Source organism: Penicillium digitatum, chromosome 1 (assembly GCF_016767815.1).
Source record: "Penicillium digitatum chromosome 1, complete sequence".
NCBI lineage: Eukaryota > Fungi > Ascomycota > Eurotiomycetes > Eurotiales > Aspergillaceae > Penicillium > Penicillium digitatum.
Window position 1 is genome coordinate 5,671,433 of NC_089384.1, and position 27,563 is coordinate 5,698,995.

Here is a 27,563-nt window from a genome sequence, read left to right on the forward strand (position 1 = left end):
TTTTTCCTTCTTGTCTTTCTCCAATAGAACCTTATTAACTTTCTTGTCCTCACTCGGTGAGCGCACTTCTTCCGGGAACCTTGATGAGTCAGCACGGAGGGGGGGGGGGGGCATATCACATGACCAGATGTGCATCGACATCCACGTGACCTTGAATCGGCGTTCCAACATGTGACCGGCGATGAGCTGTGTATTTTGTTCAGAGTGCATGCATTTGAATAGAGTTGTAGAAAGATACTAGAAACATTTGGGTAGAACATTCAATGCACCGCGTATTTGCACACAGCCTGGGGCGCGGACTGGGGCCACCAAAGCAGTCAGTAAGGCAGTCGCGCCCGGTTTCACCCTGTTCGTCCAATCCAGTATGAGATTGAGAGAGAACGTTCTCAGCCTATTGGCTCAGAAGGTCAATGAATATGAACACCCCTTCATTCACTAAAACCCCTCCCTGACTTTTGTGGAGGCTTAGGCAAATGTGGTTTTAGATTTTAGTCCCTTAGGGCACTCGGTGGTAATTGTCATTATGCATCTCATCCATCTCATATCAGGAGGCTATGAAAGGCTAGGAAGCCGGGCAAAAGCACCAGGCTGACTGGAATCTGTCTGCTTGTACTCAAATACCAATGAGATCCCTGGATTTTATCATCAATCCGATGTATAAAAGGACCACAGAACCCACCCGTTGACACCTCTCAGACTTGGCTCACCAACACCTACATCTTTTTCATCTACTTCCTCTATCAAACACCAAAATGGGGGGGTCAACGGATGAAATTTCCAAAGAAGTATTCAATCAATCTGAAACCATTGGCAAATCTTCCGATGAACGACCACCTTCCTATTCGGCCAACCAGGCCGAGCAGCCGGCACTACAACTGCCACAGCTGGATCTGAGTTCCCATCCATCTTCAAATACCATCACTCGCGACCAGTGTGTTGTACACCTCAAGTTCCTGGCTGTTCTCGCAGATCTGCGAGATACTATCTCTAGTGATGATGGGCTCTTTGGTATCTACGACGCCAAAGCCGAAATCTTTCCGAAAGAACTGAATGAAGCACGGGCTCGTATTCGTGAAAAGCGCTGGGCGGTATACACCGCGCGTGCAGTCGAGCGTTACACCAAATGGTGGTCTACTGGGCTCCCCCGGTCAAGACCGATGGCAACTATCAATGACTTGGAGTCCGTTGACTACGAAAACATCCTAAGTTGTAATACTAGAGTTGCATGGAGTACGGACAATTTGCCCCCGCTAGGTTAGTGTGTTGATTCTGAGGCAAAAAAAGCGGTTGACTAACTACTCTATAGATATTTTGATGGTCTGGCATGCTCATTCGTTGAATCCCCGGAACTACCTTGAGGATTGCATTCGATACGGCAGAATCAGCACCTGGGCAACAGGATTTCCATGGGAAGCGATAGATCGCTGCATCAGCAATCACACGATGGAGTATACGGTTTCCGAACAAGTCCAGCGGCTGTTTGAGCAGAAACTGAACCTCAAGTGGAACAATTTACATGACCCGCTGACCAAGCATGTCAAATGCCCCTGCTGTGGATGGGCGAACGCTGTTCCGTGGACCAAAGCTCGCTTTGGAGGAACTGTTGCCAACGCCTTCAAATTTAGCAGTGGGTATGCCGATTTTTCCTTCGAAGTGAAATGCTTCAGCTGTAAACACACAATCGACCATGGCCGGCTCAAGGTGGCAAAGTTTCGAAAAGACCTGAAAGCAGCTATTGAACAAGACCTGCCTATGCCCGGGTCGTTCACCAGTCTATATGGAATCCCCGAGGGGGGCTCAATTGCTAAAAAAAATCATCAACCCCTACGTGACATGCTATTCCCCACACGAGTCGTCCAGGCTTCCAGAAAGGGCCTGTTGCATCTCACTAATGGTCGACTGGATCTGTGTCAGAATGTCACCAAGCTGAAGGAGCAACTCGAGACCAAGCTACGCGACACCAATCTTTTGTGGAAAGCACATGGAGTCTATCTGAAAAGTCTCCAGCCGGCCGAGAAGATCCAATTCCGAAGAATGATGTCTCGATACTGGGATAACCTCGGTCCCTTCGCGCTAGATCTTGTGGGAGCTGTCATCAGACAAGGCACCTTCGTGGATAAAATGGACCAAATCGACTGGCTACACTCGCCAACAGTCTTCAACACCATGGACCGGCTGACCAAAAAGTACGAAGTGTTCTTTCAGATTATGATCGAAAACCCAGAGAAGATGGCCGTGCCCACACTGGACGTCGACCTGGCCTGGCACACACACCAACTCAGCCCATCGCGGTACTACAATTACAGCACGTCGCAGGTAAAACCGGGTGGTAAACGTATGTTCATCGACCACGACGACAAAGTCGACGAGGAAAAACTCTCCGACGGCTTTGCCTGGACCAGCAAAATGTACCGCCGTGTCACGAACGGCGGAATCTACAGCGAATGCACCTGCTGGTACTGCGAAGCAACACGAACCCCAGACCTGTATAGCCGGCTGATCACTGTTGGCTCGGCCTCTCGCGCTCGAACCGCTGCAGACCTCTTGCACGATCGTCCCGATATCTCGTCCGACCCAAACAAGAACCCCCACATCTCTTCACACAACGCCGTCCGGCCAACAAACCAGCATCATCGGCCAGATTGGCGTAAATCCCTGCAACGGGCACGTCTACAGAGCAACTACCAAAAGGCTGCTCGGCGTGCTGAGAAGCGCCGTCAACGATCCGGCTCCCAATCTTCGAGTTCTCAGGGCGATGCTTATCCATATTACATGCCTTATGCATACGGTTACCCTATTGTGGTGCCATACTATGGACCGTACATGATGGACCCGTCCATCAACTGTGATTCATACGCGTGTAATCCGGGCTGCATGAACGTTACTGCAGGTGCTACTGGGAACTGTTGTGCCGGCACATGTGGTAAACTCTTCCTACACCCTTATAGAAGCATTGAGTGAAACTGATTGGCCAAAAGGTGGTACCGTAGCTGCAGGTGGCTGCGCAGGAGGCAGTGGTAGTGGTGGGTGTGGTAAGTCTCTTAATGAACTTCGACCACCATGGATTCTGATGGTTCTCTATACAGGCGGATCAGGTGGAGGCTGCGGAGGATCCAGCGGTGGTGGTGGTAGGTCCTTTATGGCATTCTAGACGGAATCTCACACTGACTTGGTTATTTAGATGGTGGCGGTGGCAGCAGTGGCGGCGGTGGTTGCGGAGGAGGAGGAGGTTGTGGTGGAGGTGGAGGTGGCTGCTGATTCAAAAGATAAATGGTGAAAACCCCCTTTCTTGATACTTTTACTTTGGTTCTTCTATATTTATTGTCTTTGTTGTTTCTTTGACTGCTTGACGAATTGGCCGATCGAGTTGTGGCTGTTGCTTAACAGGCCCATAATACACATCACCTGCTTAATTTAGGCCTCACACCCATCGCTTTTATAAGCGTCTCCTGTGGTACCCTCTCGATTGTAATGTAATGTCTGAGCAAAGGATCTCTTCGTTTCAGACTCCATCTCTTCATCTCCCCATCATGACTTGCAGTGCTGATCTATACCCCCGGTGACTAGAAGATGACCAACGCGGTATTCCTTGACCTAGCGTTTCAGTTGTTGACTGTACTTGCTGCTGAGCGCTTTCAAGGTCATGCCTTGCTGCCACATCCCTTATTTCTCCAATGTCTCTTTACAAGGAGCAATACCCGGTGCATCGCATTTTACACGCTGCCTGGGATGAAGCCTTTCGGATTGATGCATTACACATTTTATGCAATCATAAATCTTGAGCATGAGCGATCTATCTCAATCTGAGATCGGTGGATATCACATGAATGCCTAGCTTGGTACATCCCAATACTTATATCTAGGGTATAGGAACATAATTGAATCATAGGAAGAAGTATGCTGATTTCTGCAACGAGTGGTCTGCAAGAGGCTAACAACAGCAGAAAATTCCATGGAAGCATTAACCTATACAGTCCCTTTTATTCATATGCATCAGAGCTTCTTTTAATTGTACATCCTATTTTTCTACCTATGACGAAACATTCGGAAAAAAAATTATGGACCTTTACCCCATCCCATAGTGGGTCTTCAATTCCCCGCTTATGATGTACAGGCACACTGACAGACATGGAAATGGCCTGTGGATCTATATTCAAGATTAAGGTGTAGTACATTCATGAGATATATTCATTGTATGCCCCCATCCAAGGGGTTGAGTACAGAAGAGTGAGAGACCATAGGTGAGAAAATGTAGAAGAGCGTGGGCAAGGAGACGGAGAGAAAAGAATGGAGGAGATACAGACGAGGGAATAGTAGGGAAGCGGATCGTAGAATTTGTGGGTTTGGTATATATGTGCGAGGTGAGAGACCAAAACCAAAACCAAAAAAAAGGACAAACGAAAAGCATAGGAGACATGAAAGTGGTATGTCATAGCCCTATGGATATAAGTATTTGATGGGGATAAATATGCGCCGGCCATCCGGAGTGGCCTTTATGGGGGGGGGGGGGGGGTTCCAGAATAAACTGGGGCAAAACTAAACACACAGAAAAAGACACAAAGCGGGCCAAGGAGACATGATTGATACATGGGATCTCAAAGGTAGTGAGAAAAGGTCCTAAGAATTGTGAAACACTCCGTTAAGAAAAGAGCTCTGCACAAGATCGGAACGTTGGCTCTTTTCTTTAATCTGGAGTGGTTGCAAAACATGTAAACAAGAAAGTTCAAAAAATTCGCTCAAGCTCGTACATGAGATCGTGAAGGGGTCGTCGTTCGGCATGCACCGATTTGACCCAAGGACTGGCTCGGAGGCACGCAGGCGCGGGGGCTGGGATATTTACTCTTCCATGTGGCCAAAGACACCACCATCGTCGTCATCGGCTGGCGCAGAGCGGTTACCAAAGTCCACATCGGCGTTACGACGTTGCCGGGATTTCTGCGCCTCGTCACCACCTGTCCGGACTTCACGCTCATCCGACACCTTGTACGACAGCGACGGGTTGAGCGACCGGGACAAGAAGATGCTTGCGTAGGAGTCTTGACAAGCGGCCTCCTCTGTGGGGCGCGAGTAAGGGGAATGGAGACCCTGGGTGCTCGGGTGGCTGCTTGAGTCCAAGTAGCGCGCCGGCAGTGGAGGCACTGGTGGGACATCCGGGGTCATGGAAACAGGCCCTGTGCGAGGAGTCCCGAAATTGCACAGGCCGATGGCCGCGGCAAGATCCGCCTCATCATCCTCGTGTAATCGTGCGTCCGCAGTCGAAGGACGGGTGTCGATACTCGATTGACGGAAGTGAGAGAAGCTCGGGGAGTGCAGCGGAGCACTATCATTGTACGAGCTGGAGGGAATGGACTGGTAGGAACGAGAGAAACCGGAGGCGTTGCTGACGCTGGGGCGTTTGGTCCACTGGGCCGGTACACCCGACATCTCGAAATCGTCGTCCTCCTCCGAGTCCATTGGGGGTGGCGTGGTCTCCACGGAGCTGATGCCATCCCTCATTTCTGACAGGGCGTCCGGCGACCCAGACGACAATTCCGACTCCAACTCGGCGGACTCATCGGGCGGATCATCGTGATTCATGGTAACCAAAACGGAGGCGGCTTCCAGCAGTTGAACCTGCTGATGCTTGGAGATGAGAAGCTTCGAAGTAACGGACCATGCTGGGTCGTGTTCCCACCTAAGATACCATGAAAAAAAAACACGTCAATTAAATGTTGTCGAAAGGGGTAGAAAAAAGGGGGCAGTGATGAAGGGGGAGTTCAACAACCACGAGGGCGACCTGCACAGAGCCGACATGGTGCATATTTCCCGATCGAGCTAGAAGAAGACGGCCGAGCGGTAGGGGGGATACACACATATGCTTAGACAAGCAGCTGCCATGCTTATACCCTTTCCCGCAGCGATCGCAACGTATGGCCGTCGAAGCACGCTTCCCTTCGGTCTTGAGCTGGGCACCCTCGCTGGCTCCGCGGTTCCGGTTCTTGGGCTTGCCATCGGAGTGGTCCGATCCCGGAGAACTTTTGCGGGCGACCGGTGGTTCCTGGCTAGGACTGTTGATTCTGCGGGAGAGGTAGGAGCTGAAGCCAGATACATTTCCGATAGAGCCAGTTTCCAGTCCTTTGCGGCCTGCTAGGCTGCGGCGGTGTGCACCCATGGGGAGCGAGGTAGCCTCCCCACCCTCCATGGAGGCGACGACTGCGGCGGCAGCATTGGCAGCGGCGGCGGTGATACTTTTTCGGCGAGTTACACGGTGGTTTGGATTGAGGGCACCTAGCGAGGTCGAATGCGTGTGATGACGCTGGCTAGGATTGGGGAGAGGACGCGACATGGGTAATTCCTGTGAATGGCCAAAGGGGCCACTATATTAGTATGATCCCCTCTCCAAAAAGAAAGGGTGTCAAATGGAAATGCTGACCACCTACCTTGAATGAGGCCATGGTAAGAATTGAGAGGAAGCTTCCAATGGAATTGACACTCCTCTAGGACACGAGTTGCCCTCAATTCAACGAAAGTGAAATAAGGCAGAGTTCCGGATCCGAGATGTATAGGTAAAGGAGAGCAATGAATGCTAGAAGAAGAGGATATGAAGATAGAGAATGAAAGAGAATAAAGAAAAAAAAAGGCGATGGAATCGAAAAAAAAGAAAGGTGGAAGAGAAAAAAAAAAAAAAAGAGGAGAAAGAAGGAGAGAAAGAGTCAGGGCCGGTATGATCCAAAATGGCTCAGGTTTGCGGGGGCCTTTCCCTTTGAGCATGCGGGGGGGGGGGGGGGGGGGGGGAGGGAAAGCGATCACCGGTCATACATACGAGTTTAGTATTTAGCTGCTAATGTTTTGGAAGATATCGATGACTTTTGGACTATATTCTTGTCTAAACTTGAAAAATTGAAGTTCTTTCGTCTCCAAGCATCCCCTATATTGTGTGTTATATCGGTGTGTGTTGCAATGCCTCTAATGCGATAGTAGAGTGGATCCACTTGTCCGAAGACATGTTTATTGTATTCAACTTGAATTCTGGAATTCGAATGGCGAACGTTGGGTAGAATCTCCCAGGGCTACTCCGTTCTTAAATATCATATTTGGTAATGTGTCTGAATACCTTGCCCTGCTCGGATGGTGTTCCGTACAGGGGAAGGGTCTGCGCCCTGGTTTTCAAGGATAGTCCCATGGGTCCAGGCTTAACTGGCTACGTTTAAAATCCTTTATAAACCAATTCGCTTGATGTGGTCTTATACGGTTACCAAACAACGGAATCTAAGTAACTACATTTTCTCCCAAAAAAAAAAACCTCCAGTTGCCTGACGATCAATTAGGGTCACAAGATGGCACAGCTGGACTCCAGATGCAAGTACCAATCAGGTCACTTGATTCCCGCCCGGGTAATGACGAATTTCGGTTGATAGGAAATGCCCGTAAATACTTCCAAGGTTGACCTAGTGACTTGGAGAGTACCGGTTTGCCATGTATCGACCAGATCACCTGCATACATCGACCGGTCTAGTGCTGGGAAGAGGGTGGATGAGGTGGGTCCAGTGATGTCACTGGGAGGGCTTAGTCAAATAAATCACCTGATACACTCTTGTGGATACGATGTCATTTAGTTATAGGCTTCCCCTTGTAGATTCCGTACTTACATACGCAATGTAAGAATGTCTTTTGCTGTGGCAAAGAGCAACTGTGGCTTATCACCTAACAGTCCAAGGCAAGCAGAGGGCCCCTGGACCCTGGTGGTCAGGTGTTAGGTAATCACTCAGGTCACCATTTTCCTACGAGCAGGTCGCGCCATCTCACACGCTAATAATGCCTGCAGGAGAGGATCATTACTCCGAGCGTCACACTGCCTTCTTGCGCACGAGCACTGGGAATTATTTTTGGCGCCGTTCAGAGTAAAAGGAGGTCCCCCTGACATTTTCTTCTGGCACATTCCTAAGGTTGCTGGCCTGTCATTATTGACCTGCGGGACACTCGGGACATTCTTCATGTCAGTGTCATTGGGTTGGACAGTTGGATCGTTGCCGATGAAATTACTAGAGCTGTCGAGAGCTTATCCTAGTCGTTGAAAAAAAAGAAAAAAAAAATTAACCATTTTTCGAAGATATCAATTCAATCAGCTTAGTGAATCTCACAATATGCTCCTCTTTTATTCTCCAATCTTATACGACGTGGTCGGACAGCTGACAGCCAGAGGGAATCTCACCTAATCAATCCGCCCTGAAAGCTATCAAACAGTGCAAACATCTTGTGAAGGAAATACCCGATAAGGAATGAAGATTGGGCACATCTCGGATGGATCCATCGCAATGGCCTCACATAATAGGCCAATCGACTTTTTCAACCATGCAAACCTTCGAGGTCTACTTCTCACATACCGGATTTAGTCCCACCACACATTGACCCCCAACTCCCTCAAACCGCAGCAATGCTCCATTCCCGTCTACGGCCTCTCCCCCGCCGTCACCACCCCACCAACACACCAAGCGCCCCAGCGCCAGAATTCCAAAACGAAGATGTCGATAGTGAAATCGAAGAATCACCCGAAGACCTCTTCGGTGCATTCCTCCCCCATCTCTTCCCAGACGATGCGCCTTCCTTCCACGGTGACCCAGGCCAACACCTCCTCTACAGCTCCCCGCGCTATGGCGATCTCAACATCATGGTCCCCAGTTACCCGGCCTCAAGCAGTAAGCGCTCCGAGGAAATCGCCGCAGGCCAACCCAAGGCCGATAAGTCCGTGAACGAGGTCGACGAGGGGCGCAAGCTCTTCGCGCATTTCCTCTGGAGCGCGGCGATGGTTGTTGCAGAAGGTGTCGAGCAAGCGGACACACCCACCGCACCAGGTGAAACAGAGACAGAAGCCCAGAGAGAAACCCGCGAGATGTGGGGTATCAAGGGCGAGAGAGTGCTCGAGTTGGGCGCTGGTAAGTGGCAGTTCAGTTTTCGTCAACACTTGTTACAGTTGATAGTTACTGCACCCCGCCAACCCTAACCAACCCAAACTAACGCATTCATATTATACAGGTGCCGCTCTCCCCTCTGTAATTTGTGCCCTAGCAGATGCCTCGAAGGTCGTGGCAACCGACCACCCCTCCTCGCCTGCATTCAGCGGGGCAATCGCTTTCAATATAGAGCACAACCTATCCAGGCGCACGCCTGAAATTGTGGGAGAAGTTTCAATGCACCCGCACGAATGGGGAGTGTTAAATGACTCCTTCTCGATGGCGAATAAGGGTGTCTTCACGCGCATCGTCGCGGCAGATTGTTACTGGATGCGCTCGCAGCATGAGAACCTTGCCCGCACGATGCAGTGGTTCCTTGCGCCGGGCGGAAAGGTGTGGGTCGTTGCTGGGTTCCACACGGGACGGGCGATTGTTGCCGGGTTCTTTGAGACGGTTCTTGAGAATGGGTTTGTGATCGAGAGCATCTATGAGAGGGATTTGGTAGCGCGGTTGGAGGATGGGGGTGAGATTCGCAGAGAGTGGACTCCGGTTAGGGAAGGGGAGGGTACGGAGAACCAGAAGAGGTGGTGTGTTATTGCTGTTTTGAAGAGGAGGGGGGAGTAGTGTTGTAAGTTGTGGTTCGGATGATGCATTTTCGAGCGAGATCTCATTTCCTTTGCATGATGAGATTATGAGCATAAAACAGATGAGCAAACAGATTAGATGTTTCTATGTCATGTGCGTTTGCCTTGGCATGGTTGAAACAGTTCGGTATATTCAGCATATCTATCTGCACTCCACCTTTTTTTTTTTTTTTTTTTTTTGGCTCAGGGGTATTGTTCGCATGGTGTGCCGCAGGTCCACTCAAATATCAAGCATTCACAAGCCTCTGGAAACACACTGTACAAACACCCTGCCCCTCATGCCCTCCAAACCGGAACCGAGGATACTCAACACGGCCCCAAACCGCCAGCCGATCTCCCCTCGTCCGAGCACCAGTAAACCATTGCACCAGTTCCTCCTCAGTCCAGTTACAGGTAGTAACAATCAGGAACCCGCCACGCCGCACTAAGCGTCGCGCAATATCAGGGTACCTCTCACAGACACGGGTGGTCTTCGCATCATCGGCCAGCGAGACAGCATCGAACGTCCCCTTGTCAAGCACGATATCGAACCCGCCTTCCTGGTAGGGGAACCAGGGGAGGGTTTCCGAGGGAGAGGAGGGTGATGCCGCGAGACCCGTCTCAGAAAGAAGAGCCTTCGAGCCGAGGATGTCCCATTCCTCGAACTGGATGGATGTTTCTTGTTCCGGCAAGTCATTGGAACCAGTCTCTGTCTCGATTTCAACCGCATCCTCTGCTTCCTCTTCATCATCGGATTCCTCCTCATTTTCAGAGTCACTCCGATAAGCCGAATGTCCTCTCACCCGCTGTAACTCCCTAGCAAGCTCAACACTCTGGCGCGAGTAATCAACGCCAACAAGACGTCCCTTATAGCCGCCTCTCTTCCTAAGCAGCGCAAGCATACTCCCATTTCCAGTACCAAGATCTAGAACACTTGGCTGGTGGGAGCCTTTCTTGTGCACTGTGTTGCGCGGCGACAAGGGGAAGGACTTGCGTGTGAGGAAGTGGAGGACTTTTTGCGGGGCGTTGTGTTCGGAGAACCAGGATGTGCCCGGGTCATCTTCTTCATTTAGGTCGGAAGTTGTGGATGCGGCATCATCGTCATTTTGCTTATCAAGGGCATTGGTGCCATTCTTGGGAGCTTCGTGGGAGATGTGGGCTAGTGTGCGGGCGTAGTAGTTTTCCCAGCTAGGTTGAGATTGTTAGTTTTGCATCTAGAAAGTTGGGTTCAAGATAAGATGCAGTTTATAGATCAATCGGTAGTCCAAGCCGATCCAATTGCTGCTTTGCTGTGGCTGATTCACTGTGTACAACACTCATGGAGGGGCAGAGCGGGGTTCATGAATTCCCAGTTCTTGCGTCTAGCAAAGGACGACGGTGCGGCCGAAGGAACACGTACTAGTCTTTTGTGCCCAGCTCGCTGGGCGAGAGGTATGCCGGGTGAGATTCTTCGGCCATTTTCACGAGCGAGGAGACGATGCGCAGGGGAAAATTTGGGTTGGAGGTGTTCTCGGGGCTTATCGTCATCTCCGCTCTAATCAAAAAACAGCCTGGAGCCACAAGTGGATTTACTACCACTACTATAACTAGACATGATGCCAAATTTTACAGCTTTACGAGAAACAACTGAAGCCTAACATCGATCTCTATTTGTGACGAGGCGTAAAATGGGCTATATATCATGCCATCCTGACCCATAAACCAAACATACCGTGAGGTCCGAAAGGAACCAAGCACCTCCACCACACGATTGCTGAACAAACAAAGAAAGGCGTCAAAGGCCTTGTCTGAGCGGCAAGAGGGAAAGATAAGAGAGTGACACGAGATAACCAAGTGAAAGTGAGAGGAAAGTCAAGGGAAACAAGAGAACCCCAATAAAAGATAGGATCCTCCAATAATAGTACAGGTACCAGGCCGAAATGAAATCATACGGGTCTGTTTCGATTTTCCAAGGCTGGCCTTGGAATCAAAATTCGTCCGTTTTGGACACCTGAGACGCCGGTGGTTTTTTTTAAAAAGGAGAAAGAAATTGAAGCGATGGTGACCAGTAACGGCGTTGGCAAGACCCGTAGGTTCAAATGACAAAAAAGGTAATGCAGTAAGTGTGCAAGTGGGTTAAAAAAAAAAAAAAAGGAGATGAGCGACAACAAAGCCTGCTTTGGTCATGAGTATCATCAAGCCAGTCATCTGATAGAGATGAGTGGAAGAAATTAATAGGTGAGAATGGAACGGTTGCGTTGACTCCCCGGGCCTCGTGCCTCGTGCCCCGGGGTGAGGAGATGGTCTTCAAATCAAGAGAGACATGGGAAATATGTCGGGTCGTGGAATCGTTTCAAGCCCGGCCTTAAAGGACACAAGGCAGAGAGATCACAAGAATTCATCAATAGATCTCATGATCAGAGGCTCGCCGCCGGATGGAGGCGAGCGAGGGTCTGCCGGTTCGGCGGCAAACCCAATGGCGTGAGGAGTCGGGGGTGAAAATAGGGCTGCGGAGCGATCAATCCGGTGGAATGATCGTGGTGCCACCGGAGCTGGCGAGAAGAATTCGTTTGTTCTCGGTGAAAACATATCATCACCGCATTCTGGCGTATCACGTGCAACGAAACGGGTTTGACCGAGCGGGTCACAGATGGTGACGCTACGCGGCAACCCTCGTAGTCGACCCGCGGCAGGTCCCACGGACTGGAACTTCTGTCGGAATGGGAGGGGTCGGGGGGACAGACTCCGCTTGGGCGAGTAGGACTTGAATTTTGTGTAGCTACCGTCGTCGCTCGTAGTGGGACGCGTCGAGCTGGTTTCGGGGATTGAGAGACAGCAAATTGAAGATGCCTGTGACATTCCGCGGAAGGACGGTCGGCTTGATTCGTTGGACACAGCCCGCTCAGCCTGTGCAACCTGAGGCTCTGAACTTCGTCGGCCGGTTTGTACAAACCACTCCTGAGGCGGGGGCTTCGAGGTAGACCCTCGCAACAATTTAGAGCGGAAGTCTGTGAGCTGGTAGATGAGACTCATGTTCGGGCCAACCCACTGGCTGCGTCCCTTGACTGCTTCGTACATCGAGTTGAAATCCAGGTGCCGGTTTTTGTACAATCCGTAGGCAATCACTAGCGATGCTGAGCGGCTAGCGCCGAGTTGACAATGCACTAGGACTTTCTTTCCCTCCGCGATCCGATCATCAATCAGCTCACAAAGCGGGAGCAGGTCTTCGAGAATTTCCGAGTTATGGTCCCAACTGACATGGAGATACTCGGGTGCTGGTGTTGAAGGACTTTCGGCAGTAGGACTTGGCGACTCAGAGTCCGAAGGCTGATATTCCCACGCAGACTTGAAGGAGATTTCTGAAATCGCTGTCTGGGGCTCACCGCGGGAGAATCGGTGCGAGACCATAGAGGTGTTCCGCCAAGTGCTCATCACGGTATCATTCCGCTCGTCCTTGCTCGCACTGAACGGGTTCACCACTTCCTTGGCGACGTTGATCACCACGTCGAATTTGGACGCTTCTTCCGCTGTTGGTTCTAGATACAGGTAGACACCGGAGTCATGGATCCGGATGGGCCCATCGGGGTACCCACGATCCTTCTTGCGGGTCGACTCGCGCGAGTCAAGATGATCATCCTCCTCTTCTAGGCCATCGAGAACACGGCGAGAGAAGCCAGAACCATCAACCGGCTTCAAGATGACAGGGGATGCAGCATCCTCGGCAGACGCGCTAGAGAAGCGGCGCGTACCCTGTGACATTAGCCGGGGAAGCTGCATACCTGACCGCGAGGCGAGCGAGGGCGATGTCATCGATGCAAGCGAAGGTGAAGATTCTGCGTGGCGCAGGGATGGAGTTGGAGGCACGACATCAAGGGCGATACCGGATAACGGTTTGACGAATGTGGGAGTTTGGATGGTAAGATTGGCGGCGCGCCGCCTCGTACTCCTGCTCTGGGAAAGGATCGGGACGGGAGATGGCAGGGCATCCAAGTGGTGTTTTGATGTTGTCTCTAATGCCGATGCACTAGCGAGAGGTGGGCAGGACTGCGATGGGGACGGCATTCGCAATGACAAGTTCTTGAGATTACGCGCCCGCCGATTTGGGGAGTCTGAGCGCGTGTGATGAGGGGCCGGCTGCGACAGACGCGGTTCACCGACCGGCGCAAGGCGCGGAGGAAGCTCCGCGGGCCTTGTTGAAGGCATGCATTTTGGGTATGAGACGGACATTGCAGAGGGAGATTCTGGGGATGAGCTCGGAGAGATGTCACCCCCGCCGGGCGAATCAAAGTGCGAGATGGTGGTGGTCGGAGAGGACTCGGTTGATACCGAGGTCATGGATGAAACACTTTCGCGGTGGGGGGAAGGAAGCAGGCGTGTATTGACCGGGACATGGGTTGGGTATTGAAGTGGATGAATAGTGTTTGCGTCTTCTTTGTATCGTGGAAGAGGACCACCAAACACCGACATGAAAGACGGAAATGAGTCCGGAAAGGACGCCTGGCTCGTTTGCACTGGCATGGTCCAAGTTGACGCTGTGAAAAGGAAGGTTTTCCTTTTAATCCGGCTCTGAAGAGGGGGCTAGAATGGCATTCGAGATCGAAGATACACTTGCTGCCTGCGCAAATGGAGTCTCCACGGGGAAGGGTGTTAGCTCTGAATCTAGGGCTGCTGAAATGCAAGGGTTTGAGACTAATGATCCGGGCGATCATGCATATCACAAGGGGAAAGGCATCCACCCGATGCACGATGTCATGGAGTGGGAAGTGGGAATTGTTAGAGGGATATGAGAAGACTGTCCACATACCAAATCACAAGGGTGTCTTTCCAGTAGGAAAGGAAAATGAAGGAATCTGAAAGGAATGAGATAATCCAAGATCAAGAAATCATACTTTAAAAAAAAGAAAAGAAAAAAAAAAAAAAGAAAAAAGGAATCCGACGTGTATAGGATTGGAAAGTGTATAGAATCAAAGCGGTTCCTCCAGGGAAAAGGATCAAAAAAAGAGAAGGTTGAAAGGCGAAAGGGAGAAAAAGAAAAAAGAAGAGTATACGGGTTTTGGACCCTTTGTGGTTTTATTTAGAGATGGATGGCAGTACATTTTGTAACATAACGTACTCCGTACATTACCAAAAGAAAAAAAAGAAAAAAGAAAAAAAGAGGGGAGAGTTATGTTGGGAGAAAACCCAATTAAATGTGCTGCTCTAATTTTAGCCGCTGGAATGTTTAGTCGGCGTCAAACCAAGGTAAATGAGAGGCTCGAGGGTGTGCCTCTTCCCACCTTAGTGTATTATTTTTTCTACAATGTTACAGGTATTTTCATCCGACTGCTTTTTCTACGCAAGATAATCCTCCGTACTGAGGTCCCACATAGTCCCACTGCTGAGTTCTGTTCCTTCACGTTGGATAAGATTGACAATCCCCGTGCAACTGTTTATTACACATAGTTATGGACAAACGGCGAGATGACCAGGGGGGAAAGACATGGGGACGGGATATGGTGGAGATGTGCTGTAGTAACCCGATGTCTCGATTCGATCAATTCCAAATTCACTTTAACCGTCTCTCGGAATACAGAACTCCGTAAGAGGGTTTTTTTTTTCGGCTTTTTAATTTTTTTTTTCTTTCTTCCATGTTAGATAGACTCCCTGAAGATAGTTACAATATAGCAAATATATTCGGTGGGCTGGCTGATCTATGATGTGAACATGATACCATTGGCCCACTCAACGGTTGGGGGGGCCCTAAGAGAGGAACATAAAAAGATGTTTGATTGGATGATGTCAAGAGGAGAAGGCACAACTTGAAACCCCATGGATCTGGGTTTGGCGCTGTATGAAACACGCCAAGTTGACACTAGTGGCAAACTAGTGGGTTCTGGCATCGCGGGATCGTGTTCAAGGTCTCCAAACATGAAGGTGTTAATCTATTTTAGTTCATTATCGCCGATGTCCAGATGCAGATAGCTGATACCAACGGCCGGGGGTATGTCTCCATGGAGGCTGAGGAGAGTTTTTGAGGCTATCCACTCTGGTTTCGGGGAAGATTTGGTCGATCTTTTCCACGTGGGTGGTCGTGTCCTGAAACTGGATCTTCAGTTTGTGATGTACCGAGTCTGGAGAGGAGATTCCCAGATATTGGGACTCCGTAAAACAATCGGGTTTTGAGTAGAGTTCTAGACGGATGGACCCCCTTCCGCTGACGCTCTTGATCAATTCTGAGAAGATCCTAGATGTTTCACCGTGAACTCGCTTTTTGGTTTTTTTGGGGGAAGGGGGGGTTCAAACAAGTCCTGAATTGCGATCTGAGCAGCGTACAACATAAGCTCTGGTTTTCTTGTATTTCAGACTCGACAGACCCTTTCCATAGGTGTGTAGCATAGGTCAGTTTGTTCAATCAAATGACTCTTTACCGGTCAACTCCTCGTCTCATCGTTGAGAATGGAGACATGTACGGACAGAAAATTACACAGTTTACTCCCGGTCGCTGCAAAATCGAGGTCTCCGGAGTATTCCACAAATAAATGGGTGTTTGCTGATCGATCCAAACAAGGTACCGAGTTGGTCCGCTAATTCTGTCCCAAATGTATGCCTCAGATGTATGTACTCCGGAGGGATTGCGACATTATGCCCGTAACAAAGGATTTGCCACGCACTGGCTAGCCCGGGAGGTGGCAGTGCCTGGTTCAAGGATTCAACTGGATCACTGTGCAGAGGACATGGATCTAGACGAGGCGTTCTGTGGGATTCCAGACTAAGTGATGATGGCGAGACTGCTCCGTACTCCTTAAAAAGATAGGCAAAAGTACTCCACCCTCCGCACAAGGACATAGATCACTAAATAAGCCCCCTTTATTAGCCTGGCCTTGCTTATATCTTCTCCGAGTACTGCGTGTAGCCCACCTAGGTATATGGTCTAGTGATAAACAAAAGCAATCCTCGCTACTTAATTGACCCTTGGAAGCAAGATCATCAATAGCAAGGACCACCAACTTGCGCCCGGAGAATTTTTTTCCAAAGCGGCTCGCTTTGTTTTTGAATGTTCTGATGGGAATCGAAGGCAGCGCATCAGAATAGAACGTTGGCCAACGCATTCAAGCTGATATCCCTATTTTGTCAATAGAGGCAAAAACGCTGTAGATAGAAGCGCATTTCCCCCTTCTCGCTATCGTTCAAAGTTCTTCTAGTTCAAGGTTGACAGGGATCCTAGGGCAAGGGAGCAGTGGAATGGTTCTATGTCAGAGTAGGTCGTGTGGTTTGCCAGATGTCCCAACTATACATGCATTTCATCAAGAATTACGGAGTCCTCCGTAACTTTCTGTAGATGTCATAGACCAAGCTATGCCTGTTTACATGTTTATGGAGAACACCCCGAATAGAGCAGAGCAGTTTGTTGTGAAACAAGTAGTCAATTTCAATTTGACAAGTAACCATGGTCTTCGCTGATTGAACCATGGTTCAAAAGCTCTGTGTTTTTTCCTTTTCGTTTTTCCCATTTTCCTTCTCCGCGGTCTTCTTTGTGACAAAGTCTGCATCTCCAACAGCATGTGAGGTACCTAGGGATGTAGACATCGGATTTGACATACAACATAGAATAGCCCTGGAGACTACTAGCGCCTACTTAGTACGGAGTATAATCCAGCAAATCGGGCCTACATAGGCCAAGTCACCTTGTCAAGACTCAAAGCCAGAGCAATTATTAAAATAGAAAAGGGTTCGTCACTATTGAAATTTTCCCACAGTGTATACCCGCCAATATTCTGACAGGTCAAGTCCACAAGTCCTTACTGACATCCTGCAATGACTATGAACTGTGCATATTTCCAATCTGTCGGAACTATACAATTCTAAGTTTCCCCAGAATTGTTCTAGGAATACTTCACACCAAAGGCACTACTCCGTACATAGTAAGTACTTTACCGTACTCTGTGTACTCTGTACCACGTACAGAGGTACACAATGGCTGCAGGTCCCCGTGACCATTTGCACCAGGTCGATCAGCGTGACTATGACCACGACCAGCATTTCCAACAATCCCGACATTTTCCTCACTCGCGTTCTTCGTCATTGCACACTCGCTTCGATGGCCCCACAGATGAAACACTCAATCTAACCACCAAACGCTCCTTATTGCACCGCGCCCGGCGCTCCGTCCTAAGCTTCAGCTCACCCAGCCCCCGAGCTTCTGAATCCCCTTATGCCCCGAAGAGGCCCAGACAAGACGAATCACATCAAGATCGCCCTGATGTGAAGAGAACCATGCCATCAAGTCTGGCTGATTCTGGAGCGACCAGAACCCTAAATGACAATCCTCGCTTTCTAAACGGCCCGCTAAATGGTACACATCGGGGGATCGAGGACAAGTCCTCGATGGACGAGGGCCGCCCAAAGAACGAGGATGTGTTCCTAAATATTGCGAGAACCGATTCTGCCCGTCGCGACTCGATAGGTCGCTCGGATTTTAGACGGGTAAGCGAGAACAACACAGGCCTTGAGCCGGTCGCATTCCAGATCGCTCTGGCATGCATCGACCGTGGCATCCGCATAACTCTTTCTTGCGACTTCCCCAATAGCTAACAAGAACATATGGACTAGTCACGGCTTGGTTATTCTAGCCAAAGCTTACGGTCGCCAACGACTGAACCAACTCCCTCACCCGATCAGCGATATAGCCATCTCGACAACCCCTTGCATTTCCAATCCGATTCCCCCGCTACTCCCTACAGCTCCCTCCACACTCCGGCGTCATCCACCCATCCTCTGGACGACCCAAGTCGCTTCCGCTACAGCAGCTTGGGATCTGGTGCGCGATCCGTTGTCGGCGTTCCACGAAGCCGCTTCAGCCGCACAAGCCCAGAATCTTCACCGCGCACACCTTCTGCTGCTGAGGAGAAAGAGCGCCGCTCCTCTCTAAACGATCCGCGCAACAATCGCCTTTCGGGACTGTCTACAATCAGAACCAGTCGGCAACCGTCTGCCTCGGAGGTGACTGGGCGACCGCGCGCCGATACAGACCGATCGCGCGCTGATGGAACCGAGTCGACCTTGTCCACCACGGCCCCATCCACTGTCTGGGACGAATTGGATGATCTCAAAGATCGGATCAAGAAGCTGGAAATGACTGGGAAGCTACCTCCATCGTCTTCAGCGGCGATGTACACCCCTACCAATGAGAGACCGCGGACGGCAAACACGGCCACTACCACCTTATCCTCCCCACCGAAACAACGCCGCAAAGTCAGCGACTCAACAGCAGAGACGGAACATAGCCCGGTGCATCCGATTCTGCAATCCGCACTGGCCAAGGCTAAAGTTGTCTTGAGCGGTGACGTGTACACCTCCCTTGAAGCGACTATTACCGATGCTCTAAACCTTTCCACCGCGTTGGGCGTCAATACCGCTCCGTCGGGCACCGCTTCTGTTGTGAATGGATACACCTCACCTGAACGACATGCTCGCCGCAAAGCGGACAGTGTGTGCCGCAGCCTGACCGAACTCTGCCTAGCCTTGACGGATGAGCAACTAAAGAATACCCGACTTTTGTCGAGCCGCGAGACAGGCGTGCAGCCCCAATTATCGAATGGCACCGGGGTTGCTCGCTTGTCGATACCACTGTATCAGCGAAATGCGAGCCTGGAGCCTGAAGGAGTTGAACGGCGCCATAGCACGACTCGTATCTCCAGTCGCCTTGATGCACGTCGAGTGTCCATGGCCAATTCCAGCCCTGGAAACACGACAGATGTGAAACAGAGTCCAACCCAATCTCCCGGCATGTCTATGCCAGCCAGTCGTCTCAATCGCATGCCGAGTTCCCTCCGCAGCCGCAGGCTGACAATTGGCGAGGAGAACGGAGGGACTGAAAGCCCACCTAGTCCCTCGGTCTCCAGAGCCAATACAGAGGTTGGTATCTCACTTCCGACGCAAGCCATACCCTCTCCTCGGCAACGATTCTCCCAAGGTCACACTTTGTCCCGCTCCATTTCCGGTATGCAGCAGGACCAGAGCGGCTTCGGATACCCCCCTCGCTCCCCACAATACCAACCCTCCCAAGTCCCTCAGCCGCAGGTGCAGTTTGCACAACCTCGGACACCGACTCTCTCATCCAGTCTCTCCTTCCGCCGAAGCTACTTGAACCCTGCTACGTACCCTCCTGCGACATCCCGCTCCAACATCCAGGCTGGGTCTCGCCGGTACGGCCTCACGCCCAGCTTCTCTTCCAACAATTTACATGGATCTCCTGTCGAAGAAGGTCTGCGTTCGTCTCAACTGGAACCTTCCCAAACCCGGATCTCGACTCCATCGAGCAAGATGGCAACCAGCTACACACCAATCCAACCTCCACGACTGCGAACGAACAGCTTGGGAGCACGGAGATTTGGTCTGCGAAACCGTGCCCCGGCCACCCCCAACAATGTAAGCCTCGACGACAGCATTGATTAATGTCCACACCCCTCATATCATCCATGCATGCCAGCCGTCGATATCATGTCCGGCTACGTCACCTTCAACTTCTTCACGCAGCGACCCCGCATCTGATCCTGTTTCTTTCGGACATCCGCTTCGATATCGGCGTTCTCGTTCCATCTTTCGAAAAAACTTTGCTTGTTATAGGCATGTCTCACCAGTCACCGTGGCAATTCGAGGTTTGACCTCCTGTCCACAGTTCCACACAGCATTACTCTATGCACCCTAACGAATCTCCTCTGTGCATTTGATTGCATTTGATTTGAGAAGAAATTACACCCAACACGCTGCCAGCACATTATCCTTCCTATTCTATGTCTACATCTCTCGGTGTGATATCTGTCTGCGAGGATTACCCCCTCACAGCCAAAATCCACCATCTCACCACCGCAGACCATCAACATGTCTACTGGTGGATTTTTAAATTCTTGTACAGAACCTACCATTGGCGGTGTCTCTTGTTCATAAAACTCTACCAGGTGGCACTTTTTCATTTGTGTATTCCGCCCTACGGGTTTCATGTCACCTTGTCTTTCCTTGTCTTTCCTTTCTTTTTTCATCTTCATTCCTTTGTCGCGCCCACTTTTTGCGGGCACGTGTTTGTATCTAGGTCTGTTGCCCGCAGGCTGGTCTTTTCTCTTATCTCTTTTGTCCGTGAGTCCCAGAGGAGTATTTACATAACGATTGAATGGAATGAAATGAGATCTTCAAGAGCTTTCTTGACAACTTTCTTGCTTCTAGTAATACAGACACTCAAATCCTGTAATGCGCTCTACTTTCGCCTTAGAGCTCATCGAAACAACCTTTGTTGATTAAACGGGTCATCTTGATCCCCCTGTCCCACAATGCCTTGGTCAAGGTCTGTGACAGCATGTCTATCACGGCATTGTCTTAGCATACGGATATCTCTCACGTAGGTCACTCACAACTTCCGTCCTGTTTTCATCCCGTCCTACCATTGTAAGCATGCAAGATTGATTGCACCGATCAAAGCAGTCACTCGAGAAACAAGAACGGGGAGAAGATTCAAATGACGAAAAGCCAGAAAAGCAAGATTCAAATCTTAGACAACACGTACTTTGTATGGAGCGTGGTGGTCCACTGTATTTCCGCCTCGGCTTTCAACGGGTATAAGCACTTATTGCTTGCCTCTTCCCTCTCTCTCTCCCCCCGCAGGCAATTGTCCTTCAAGCCGAGGACTAGATTGTGAAAGGACTCCAACCCCCACAATTTTCCAATGATTCAAACTGTCCCTTTCATAGTTCCCAGTTTTGGGTGACCAGCGGTCAACTCATCACCTCTGCAGAAAAGCAGGCACCTGCAGGGGATATCGCAACGCGTCGAGATCTTGTCTCTCTTCAAGCCATCGTCTTCATGAGCGTGTTCTTTCTCCCCAAGGACAGATGCTCGACCTGGTACACCTATCTCTGTGCTTCATTTTCAGTTGTGGTTCGGATGGGCCTCCATCGGTTCCTCATGGCGAACCACGATCATATCTCTCAAGACATACCTGGGGGGTTCCTGCTGGGCATATGTTGCAGAGAACCGAGACTACCAAGGGAACAGTACTTATCGCTACCTTTCCACCCGTCGCTGATTTTGTCAAGAGCTCAGTACATGCTCTGTATTTCTCACTAGGAGCCGTTCATTTCCCGAGGCGGCAGTTTCACCGTCACCTACATTGCAGGTTGTAGGATAGCAGAAGTTGCGGACATCTCACCAGCTGCCGTGGTCTTAACAAGGATTAGTTGGACAAACCATCCATCCACACAAATACAGTACTGGATAAATCGGCTAGTCCATCTGCAGAGGATATGTAATAAGAACCCACTTCCTCTCTGGAGTGTTGTATGAGATTCAGATAATGGCAATGTCCTATGAACATCTCACACTCGATATTCATATTCCAGAAAGACACATCGAAGAAGGGTAGGTAGGAGACAAGAAGCGTTTTTTTTATTATTTCGAGGTTTCATTTTTAGGGGTCAAGATACACCACAGTAAGGAGAGGGTAGGATTGATAAAAGGTGGTAGCATCGCAGTAAGTCAGGGATAGGAAGAGAACGAGAACGGGGTACAGAAGTCGAGGAGATAAGAGTGGAGGAAAGACAAGGATCAATATACGCCGTAAGCTACGGACGGGTGGCGCACAAGGTGGAACGATGACAAGGACAAGGAGGAGGTAGAGACTGGGATGGTGAGCGGAGAGGTCTGTGGTTCAGGAATCGGGATAAAGACGGATTAGGAACATCACGGTGAAAGGTCAGCTGGATGTGGGGAAGCGAGGGAGGGAATGGAGGTGTGAGGATGTTTGTGATTGACAAAGTTGAGGGTTAGGATTGAGGGTCATTCGAATTGCGATTCAATTCAACGCACAATTGGTCAATGAAGACCACACAGACTTGGTATCTAATACGCATGTGTACCCTCCGTGCATCGCAGTGAACTTTTGCCTTTTTTTTGGTGTGTGTGTGTGAATAAGAGCGACGCGTGGTGAGGCTAGAACCTCAGAAAAAGAGCCGAGTAAGAAGATCAAGAGAGAAAGAAGACCTAAAGCATTTGGAACGAAATAGAGGAATAGAAAGGAAATTAAAGAAGCGCTAGCACATGACCGCCGCTGATCGTGACCGACAAGTCTCCAAGGAAGTCGTAAGGTCAGAGAACACAAAGGAGTCCTGCTAGGACCGTCTCATCCGCACACACATACACATACCAGGGATCATCCCCCGGAGTTTACTCCTGGGGAAGCTGGCTGCGGCGAGTCTTCTCGGCTTCCAGGTTCTCATAGAGAAGGTACAGGGCCTTTTCGTTAGCCTGAGCACTTCCCATGATGGTGAACATGCGCTCGCCGGTCTCATCATGAGGAGCCTTGGCGATCGAAATCCGAGCGCCAGAACTTCGGCGAATCTCTGTGATCTTGGTTCCACCACGGCCAATGATGCATCCAACCATGTCCGCAGGGATGCTGATGTTCTGGGTCTGGATCTCTTCGCCATCTTCTGTAACCTGGGGGTAGCCGCGGTTTCCAGCGTCGGAGTTGGACCGGCGGTTATAGCTGCCGTCGCTGAAGTCGGCGCCGTTGCCGGTGCGGTTGTACTGGCGGCTGTTGGCGTTGTTCTGGTAACCATTTCCAGCCGGGGGGTTGCTGTTGAGCGGCTGCGAGCCGCTGAGAGAAGCGCGCACGGCGGGGTTGTAAAGAACAGTACCGGTGCCACGTTGCCAGTCGTCAAGCAGACACTTGCCGATTTCCCAGATGGCCTTCTCGATGCCCTCAGGGGTACCCTGGACCTCGACAATGCGCTCTGTGGATTGGGGGAGCATTTCCTTCTGCGCAACCATCCGAACACCCGATGCATCCTGAATGTGCTTGATCTTCAGACCCTGTCGTCCAATGATGGTACCCATCTGGTTGTGGGAGATCAGAAGGCGAATGGCTGGAGAAAGTTAGAACAAGCTCAAATCAGAATGAGAATTTTCAAACTCTCGATATAGGTTCATTCAATTTCCCATACAGCAGAACGAGCCCCAATCAAAATTCGAGGGCGACCAAAAAAAAAAATGGATATCACTTACGGTGGGTCCCATTGTTAGAGACAATGCCGCCCATGCCCATCTGCGGGGCACCCTCCAAAAGACCCTTTGCCACGATCGCATAGGCGCGAGCAAGAGAGCGCAATTGACCGGTGACAGTCAGGACACGGTCATGGACACCGGGAACTACCTTGCTCACACCGGCCTTGACACCGGTCTCATCGCGGAGATCGGCAACGTTCTTGCCAGCCTTGCCGATGATCACACCGGCTTCCTTAGAGGAAACAATAGCACGCAGAGTCAACTCAGCGACAGCATAATCCTCCTCAGTTTTGAGGGGGGCCTCAAGGTCACCCTGGTCGGCGAGGTTGTCGTTGAAGTTGTCGGTCATGGGCTCGTCCACAACGGTGGTTTGCTGAATCTCGGTAGAATCCATTTTTGTCCGTAATCGATGGAAGTTGGAGAAACGGTTCAGCGGTTTGTAAGGGTCAAGTGAGTGGCGGAAGAGAAGGTTTCTTTTAAGGCCGTACGGTCGCGAGATGCGGACGGTAGAGACTTCACACTCAAACAGTGGCAAAGGTCAGTTTTATATTTTGGGCAGAAAGAAATGCGCACAAGACACGCAACTATGCGCAAATTCTCCAGTAAGGCAACTTGTGAAATAGGATCCAAGCTGGAAAAAGTGAGGACTCACAGAAGAGGGAGATAGGAAGTGGAGAAATGGATGGGAGGGGAAAACGGCAGAATCTCGGATTAAGAGAGGGGGTAGGAAGAAAGATAAAATAGGAAAAGCACCTGATGAGAGAAAGGGAAGAGGAGAAGGAGGAGAGGAAGACAGGGAAGAAGGTGAGGAGAGACGGGAGATGGTGAAAGAGTGAAGTTCAAGTGGTGGTGAGGGCAGAGATGTTTTGCTTTTAAGCGGAGAAGCCGAGTATGAAAATCTGCCTCTTTTTTTTGGGGGGGGGGGGGGGGAAGAGACATGGGATGGATGTATTTTCTTATTTCTACTCTTCTACTCCGTACACATTTATTATTTACTTGGTAATATACATCTTCCCTACTGAGAAGCCTGGAATATCACCTTTTGGACCTGCATCTTATGAAATAGGTCATAGCCCTCCACGGCCTGCGAAAGCGGCATGATCTTCTCCGTCATGAAGCTATTTACTGGTTAGCACTCACATCTCAGTTGTGTATACACTAACCACACACTTACCCAAGCTTATGTTGGTTTCTCTTGAGCACCTCCAAAGCCCGAGGAGCAACGGACCGAACAGGGCATCGCCCCATCTGGACAGTGAGGTTTTTGGAATAGGCATCATTGCCGTCCCAAGGAATCTAAGTACCTCATTAGCGACACAACCAAAACCCCCCCAAAAAAATTCTGATCGAATTACCTCTCCATTGTGGACACCAACACTGCTAAGAGTTCCCCAAGGCCGCAGAAGTTCGAAGCCAGTACGCAAGGCAGGACTCAACCCGACAACTTCGATGACAGCATCGGCACCACGTCCATTTGTCAGCTCCTGAACACGCTTGTCTAGACCAGCCCGGTCCAACTGGAAATTCCACGGCTCAGCACCGAGCGACTTGGCAAGCTCCAGTCTCGACGGGACCGAGTCAACCGCCAAGATATGCTTGGGCTTGTACTCCAGAGCATTGATGAGCGCACAGAGACCGACAGGTCCACATCCAATCAGAACGACTGTTTGTTCAGCAATCTGTTCGGGGGTCGAATTCTTGAATGCATTGTTGGCTGCAAACCAGCCTGTGGGGAAGATGTCTCCCATGAGCACCAGATACTTCTCGTCAACGCCCTGGGGGGCCTTCATGACGGAACCGTCAGCATTCGGGATTCGGGCCTGTGTAGTCTTATCTCAGCATGTAGAGCAAAAGCCATGGTATCCTGAGAAACCCCACATATTCAGCCTGTCCACCATCTAAGCTGTCACATCCAAAAAGACTGTTCTTTTCACACCGAGAAGACCACCCTTGCTTGCAGTAGAAGCATTCGCCGCTATCATGATATGATGTCAGCGCAACGCCCGTACAGTTTCATTGCAAACAGGGAATCTAATGAGCATGCCACTTACCAAGAAGTAGTAAATGCAGTGACGACTCGGTCACCCCTTTGGAGAGTCCGGACGGCACTGCCCATCTCAACGACCTCACCCACAAACTCATGGCCCATGATGAATCCTGTTCCTGCAGGCTCCACACCACGGAACATGTGCAACTCACTATTAAAAAAAAAAATTCAGTAATTAGCACTGATGGTCTTTTCGTAAAAAGTGTATAGAACAATCCCACCTTCCACATAGCGCAGTATATCCCACCTTGACTACAATATCCTCCGGGTTCTGCACTTTGGGAATAGGCCTCTGCTCAATAGCAACCTTGTAGGGGCCATGAAACACGACTGCCTGCATCATAGCAGAATCCGAGGGAGTAGAAGTCATCCTGACGATGGTCAGTTTTCAATATTTTCACAGAGAAATCCGGCAGTTGAAGTATGATACCTACTTCGAGGGTTTGGTGGGGGAAGTCGGAGTTGGTCTTTGCTACTCCGTGCAACGAAAGTAGATATCTCAAGCCAAATTTCTTCAATATCGAATGATCTGATTGCAGACGGATCTGAACAGGCCAAGAAGAAATAGATTGACTAATTTCTCCAGTTTCGGACTTCTGTGCGAATCACCTGGTGGGGCTGGTACACTATGCCCACCTAGAGTGGTTGATCTCCACTGAAAGCGCCGGAAATAAGATGTAAATAAGATATCAATGGAGATGGCTGCGTTGCCAGTAAGGTTTAGTTCTATCTGCTGTATGGGTTTGTGGATATAGACAGAATAGCTGCCAGGAAGTTTTAGACACTACTCCGAGCAAACCATCAACTCTTTTGGAAGATGGATGCTACGCGGAAGAGAGATGAATCGTCAAACGACATTCCAAAAAAACGCATCACAAAAAGCTGACTGGAACCCAAGTCCTGCCCTGCAAATGCATAGCTAGTTCCGGTTTCATCGGGCCCAAAGAAACCGAACAAAGAAAAGGATATACTCCTTTGTAACGCCTTTCGTAAACACCAAAGCCGAGGAAGAGAAAACGAAACAAGCAGGAATCAGTCTGAAAATGCAATCCCACTCTTATAATAAAACCGAAAGCCGGCCTATCATGTGCACAAATCGAAGATCAAGATCAACACACATGAGGGCCATCGCACGAGTGGAGGGAAGTCTCCCTTCCAACTAACAAACGACACAGAATAGTTCCTCCTCGAGGATGAATTTGCCCTCCTTGTATTTCTCACTGTTCTCAAATGCCTTGTCGTACTTCCATCCTACCGTTTCCTTGCATTGTCTGCAGGCGATGTCGCGCACGACATGTCGACCTGTCGTCATGCTGCGCTCTACAGGTTCGCCTTGCGTGACGTTGACGACTTTATTGAAGAGGTATGCTTTCCCGTGCTGGCCTCGGAAGTTCTAGGGAGTCGAAAGTCATGGGTCAGCAACAGGCTATTTCAGGCAAGAAGTGTGTAGGAGGAATCGAATTGGATGGATTCCCGTACCCGACTCATGATATCATTAAAGTCTGCCAGATGAGTCTTACATCCCTTGCAACCAAAGATCTTGTTGGCAGTCAGGTAAACGTTGTATGATAGGCCCATGGTGGCTGTAGTTATGCGGTTATAGTTGGACAAAGTGTAGGATGCGTTTTTGTGGAGATCTGAGATGGCAGCCGAAGTCCTGAAAGGTGAGTTCGAAGTAGCTGAGAAGCTGACACGTGAATCTAGAGGGCATATGCGGTCCGGTTATTGAAAAGGGGCAGAGTGCTTGTCTGCTTCCTTCGATATGGAGCAGTTGGCCCCGCCCTGGCTTTCGACGTAGGAGGACCTATGCTGTAGCCCTGCTGTAGACCTTCTTAATGAAATTTTTGAGACTTGAGGTTCTGACAGGTTTCTCGATTTATGACAAAGTGTCCCTGGCCATTGCAGAGGGTCTAGGGAAGGAGGAGGATGTTGTCGGTGGACTTCACAGCCCTG

The 27,563-nt window shown here is 50.1% G+C and overlaps 7 protein-coding genes across 7 annotated transcripts; 3 read left to right on the forward strand and 4 right to left on the reverse strand.

The window, feature by feature from the left end:
• Positions 1–752: 752 nt before the first annotated feature.
• Positions 753–3,258, forward strand: Pdw03_4289 (Isopenicillin N synthase, conserved site; the record flags this gene model as incomplete). The annotated part of the gene is made up of 5 exons (XM_014675822.2): positions 753–1,254; positions 1,307–2,923; positions 2,979–3,032; positions 3,087–3,128; positions 3,182–3,258. 5 exons carry the CDS (start codon positions 753–755, stop codon positions 3,256–3,258), a joined length of 2,292 nt encoding a protein of 763 aa, XP_014531308.2.
• Positions 3,259–4,836: 1,578 nt separating this feature from the next.
• Pdw03_4290 (Zinc finger, C2H2-type) lies at positions 4,837–6,434 on the reverse strand (the record flags this gene model as incomplete). Its single annotated transcript, XM_066100704.1, has 3 exons — positions 4,837–5,674; positions 5,853–6,334; positions 6,420–6,434. The coding sequence occupies 3 exons, from the start codon at positions 6,432–6,434 to the stop codon at positions 4,837–4,839; spliced, it is 1,335 nt and encodes a 444-aa protein (XP_065956104.1).
• Positions 6,435–8,413: 1,979 nt separating this feature from the next.
• On the forward strand, positions 8,414–9,554 carry Pdw03_4291 (Methyltransferase-16, putative; the record flags this gene model as incomplete). The annotated part of the gene is made up of 2 exons (XM_014675820.1): positions 8,414–8,912; positions 9,013–9,554. The coding sequence occupies 2 exons, from the start codon at positions 8,414–8,416 to the stop codon at positions 9,552–9,554; spliced, it is 1,041 nt and encodes a 346-aa protein (XP_014531306.1).
• Positions 9,555–9,801: 247 nt separating this feature from the next.
• Pdw03_4292 (S-adenosylmethionine-dependent methyltransferase, putative) lies at positions 9,802–11,011 on the reverse strand (the record flags this gene model as incomplete). Its single annotated transcript, XM_014675819.1, has 2 exons — positions 9,802–10,741; positions 10,953–11,011. 2 exons carry the CDS (start codon positions 11,009–11,011, stop codon positions 9,802–9,804), a joined length of 999 nt encoding a protein of 332 aa, XP_014531305.1.
• Positions 11,012–11,920: 909 nt separating this feature from the next.
• Positions 11,921–14,050, reverse strand: Pdw03_4293 (Protein-tyrosine phosphatase, putative; the record flags this gene model as incomplete). The annotated part of the gene is made up of 1 exon (XM_014675818.1): positions 11,921–14,050. One exon carries the CDS (start codon positions 14,048–14,050, stop codon positions 11,921–11,923), a length of 2,130 nt encoding a protein of 709 aa, XP_014531304.1.
• Positions 14,051–17,485: 3,435 nt separating this feature from the next.
• Positions 17,486–20,241, forward strand: Pdw03_4294 (putative LPXTG-motif cell wall anchor domain protein; the record flags this gene model as incomplete). Its single annotated transcript, XM_014675816.2, has 4 exons — positions 17,486–17,995; positions 18,122–19,939; positions 20,001–20,137; positions 20,190–20,241. 4 exons carry the CDS (start codon positions 17,486–17,488, stop codon positions 20,239–20,241), a joined length of 2,517 nt encoding a protein of 838 aa, XP_014531302.2.
• A 2,482-nt stretch (positions 20,242–22,723) lies between these two features.
• Positions 22,724–27,188, reverse strand: Pdw03_4295 (alcohol dehydrogenase zinc-type; the record flags this gene model as incomplete). Its single annotated transcript, XM_066100705.1, has 12 exons — positions 22,724–23,424; positions 23,564–24,076; positions 24,216–24,316; positions 24,583–24,681; positions 24,738–24,859; positions 24,919–25,383; positions 25,442–25,538; positions 25,615–25,761; positions 25,832–25,981; positions 26,045–26,082; positions 26,779–27,003; positions 27,090–27,188. 12 exons carry the CDS (start codon positions 27,186–27,188, stop codon positions 22,724–22,726), a joined length of 2,757 nt encoding a protein of 918 aa, XP_065956105.1.
• Positions 27,189–27,563: the final 375 nt, after the last annotated feature.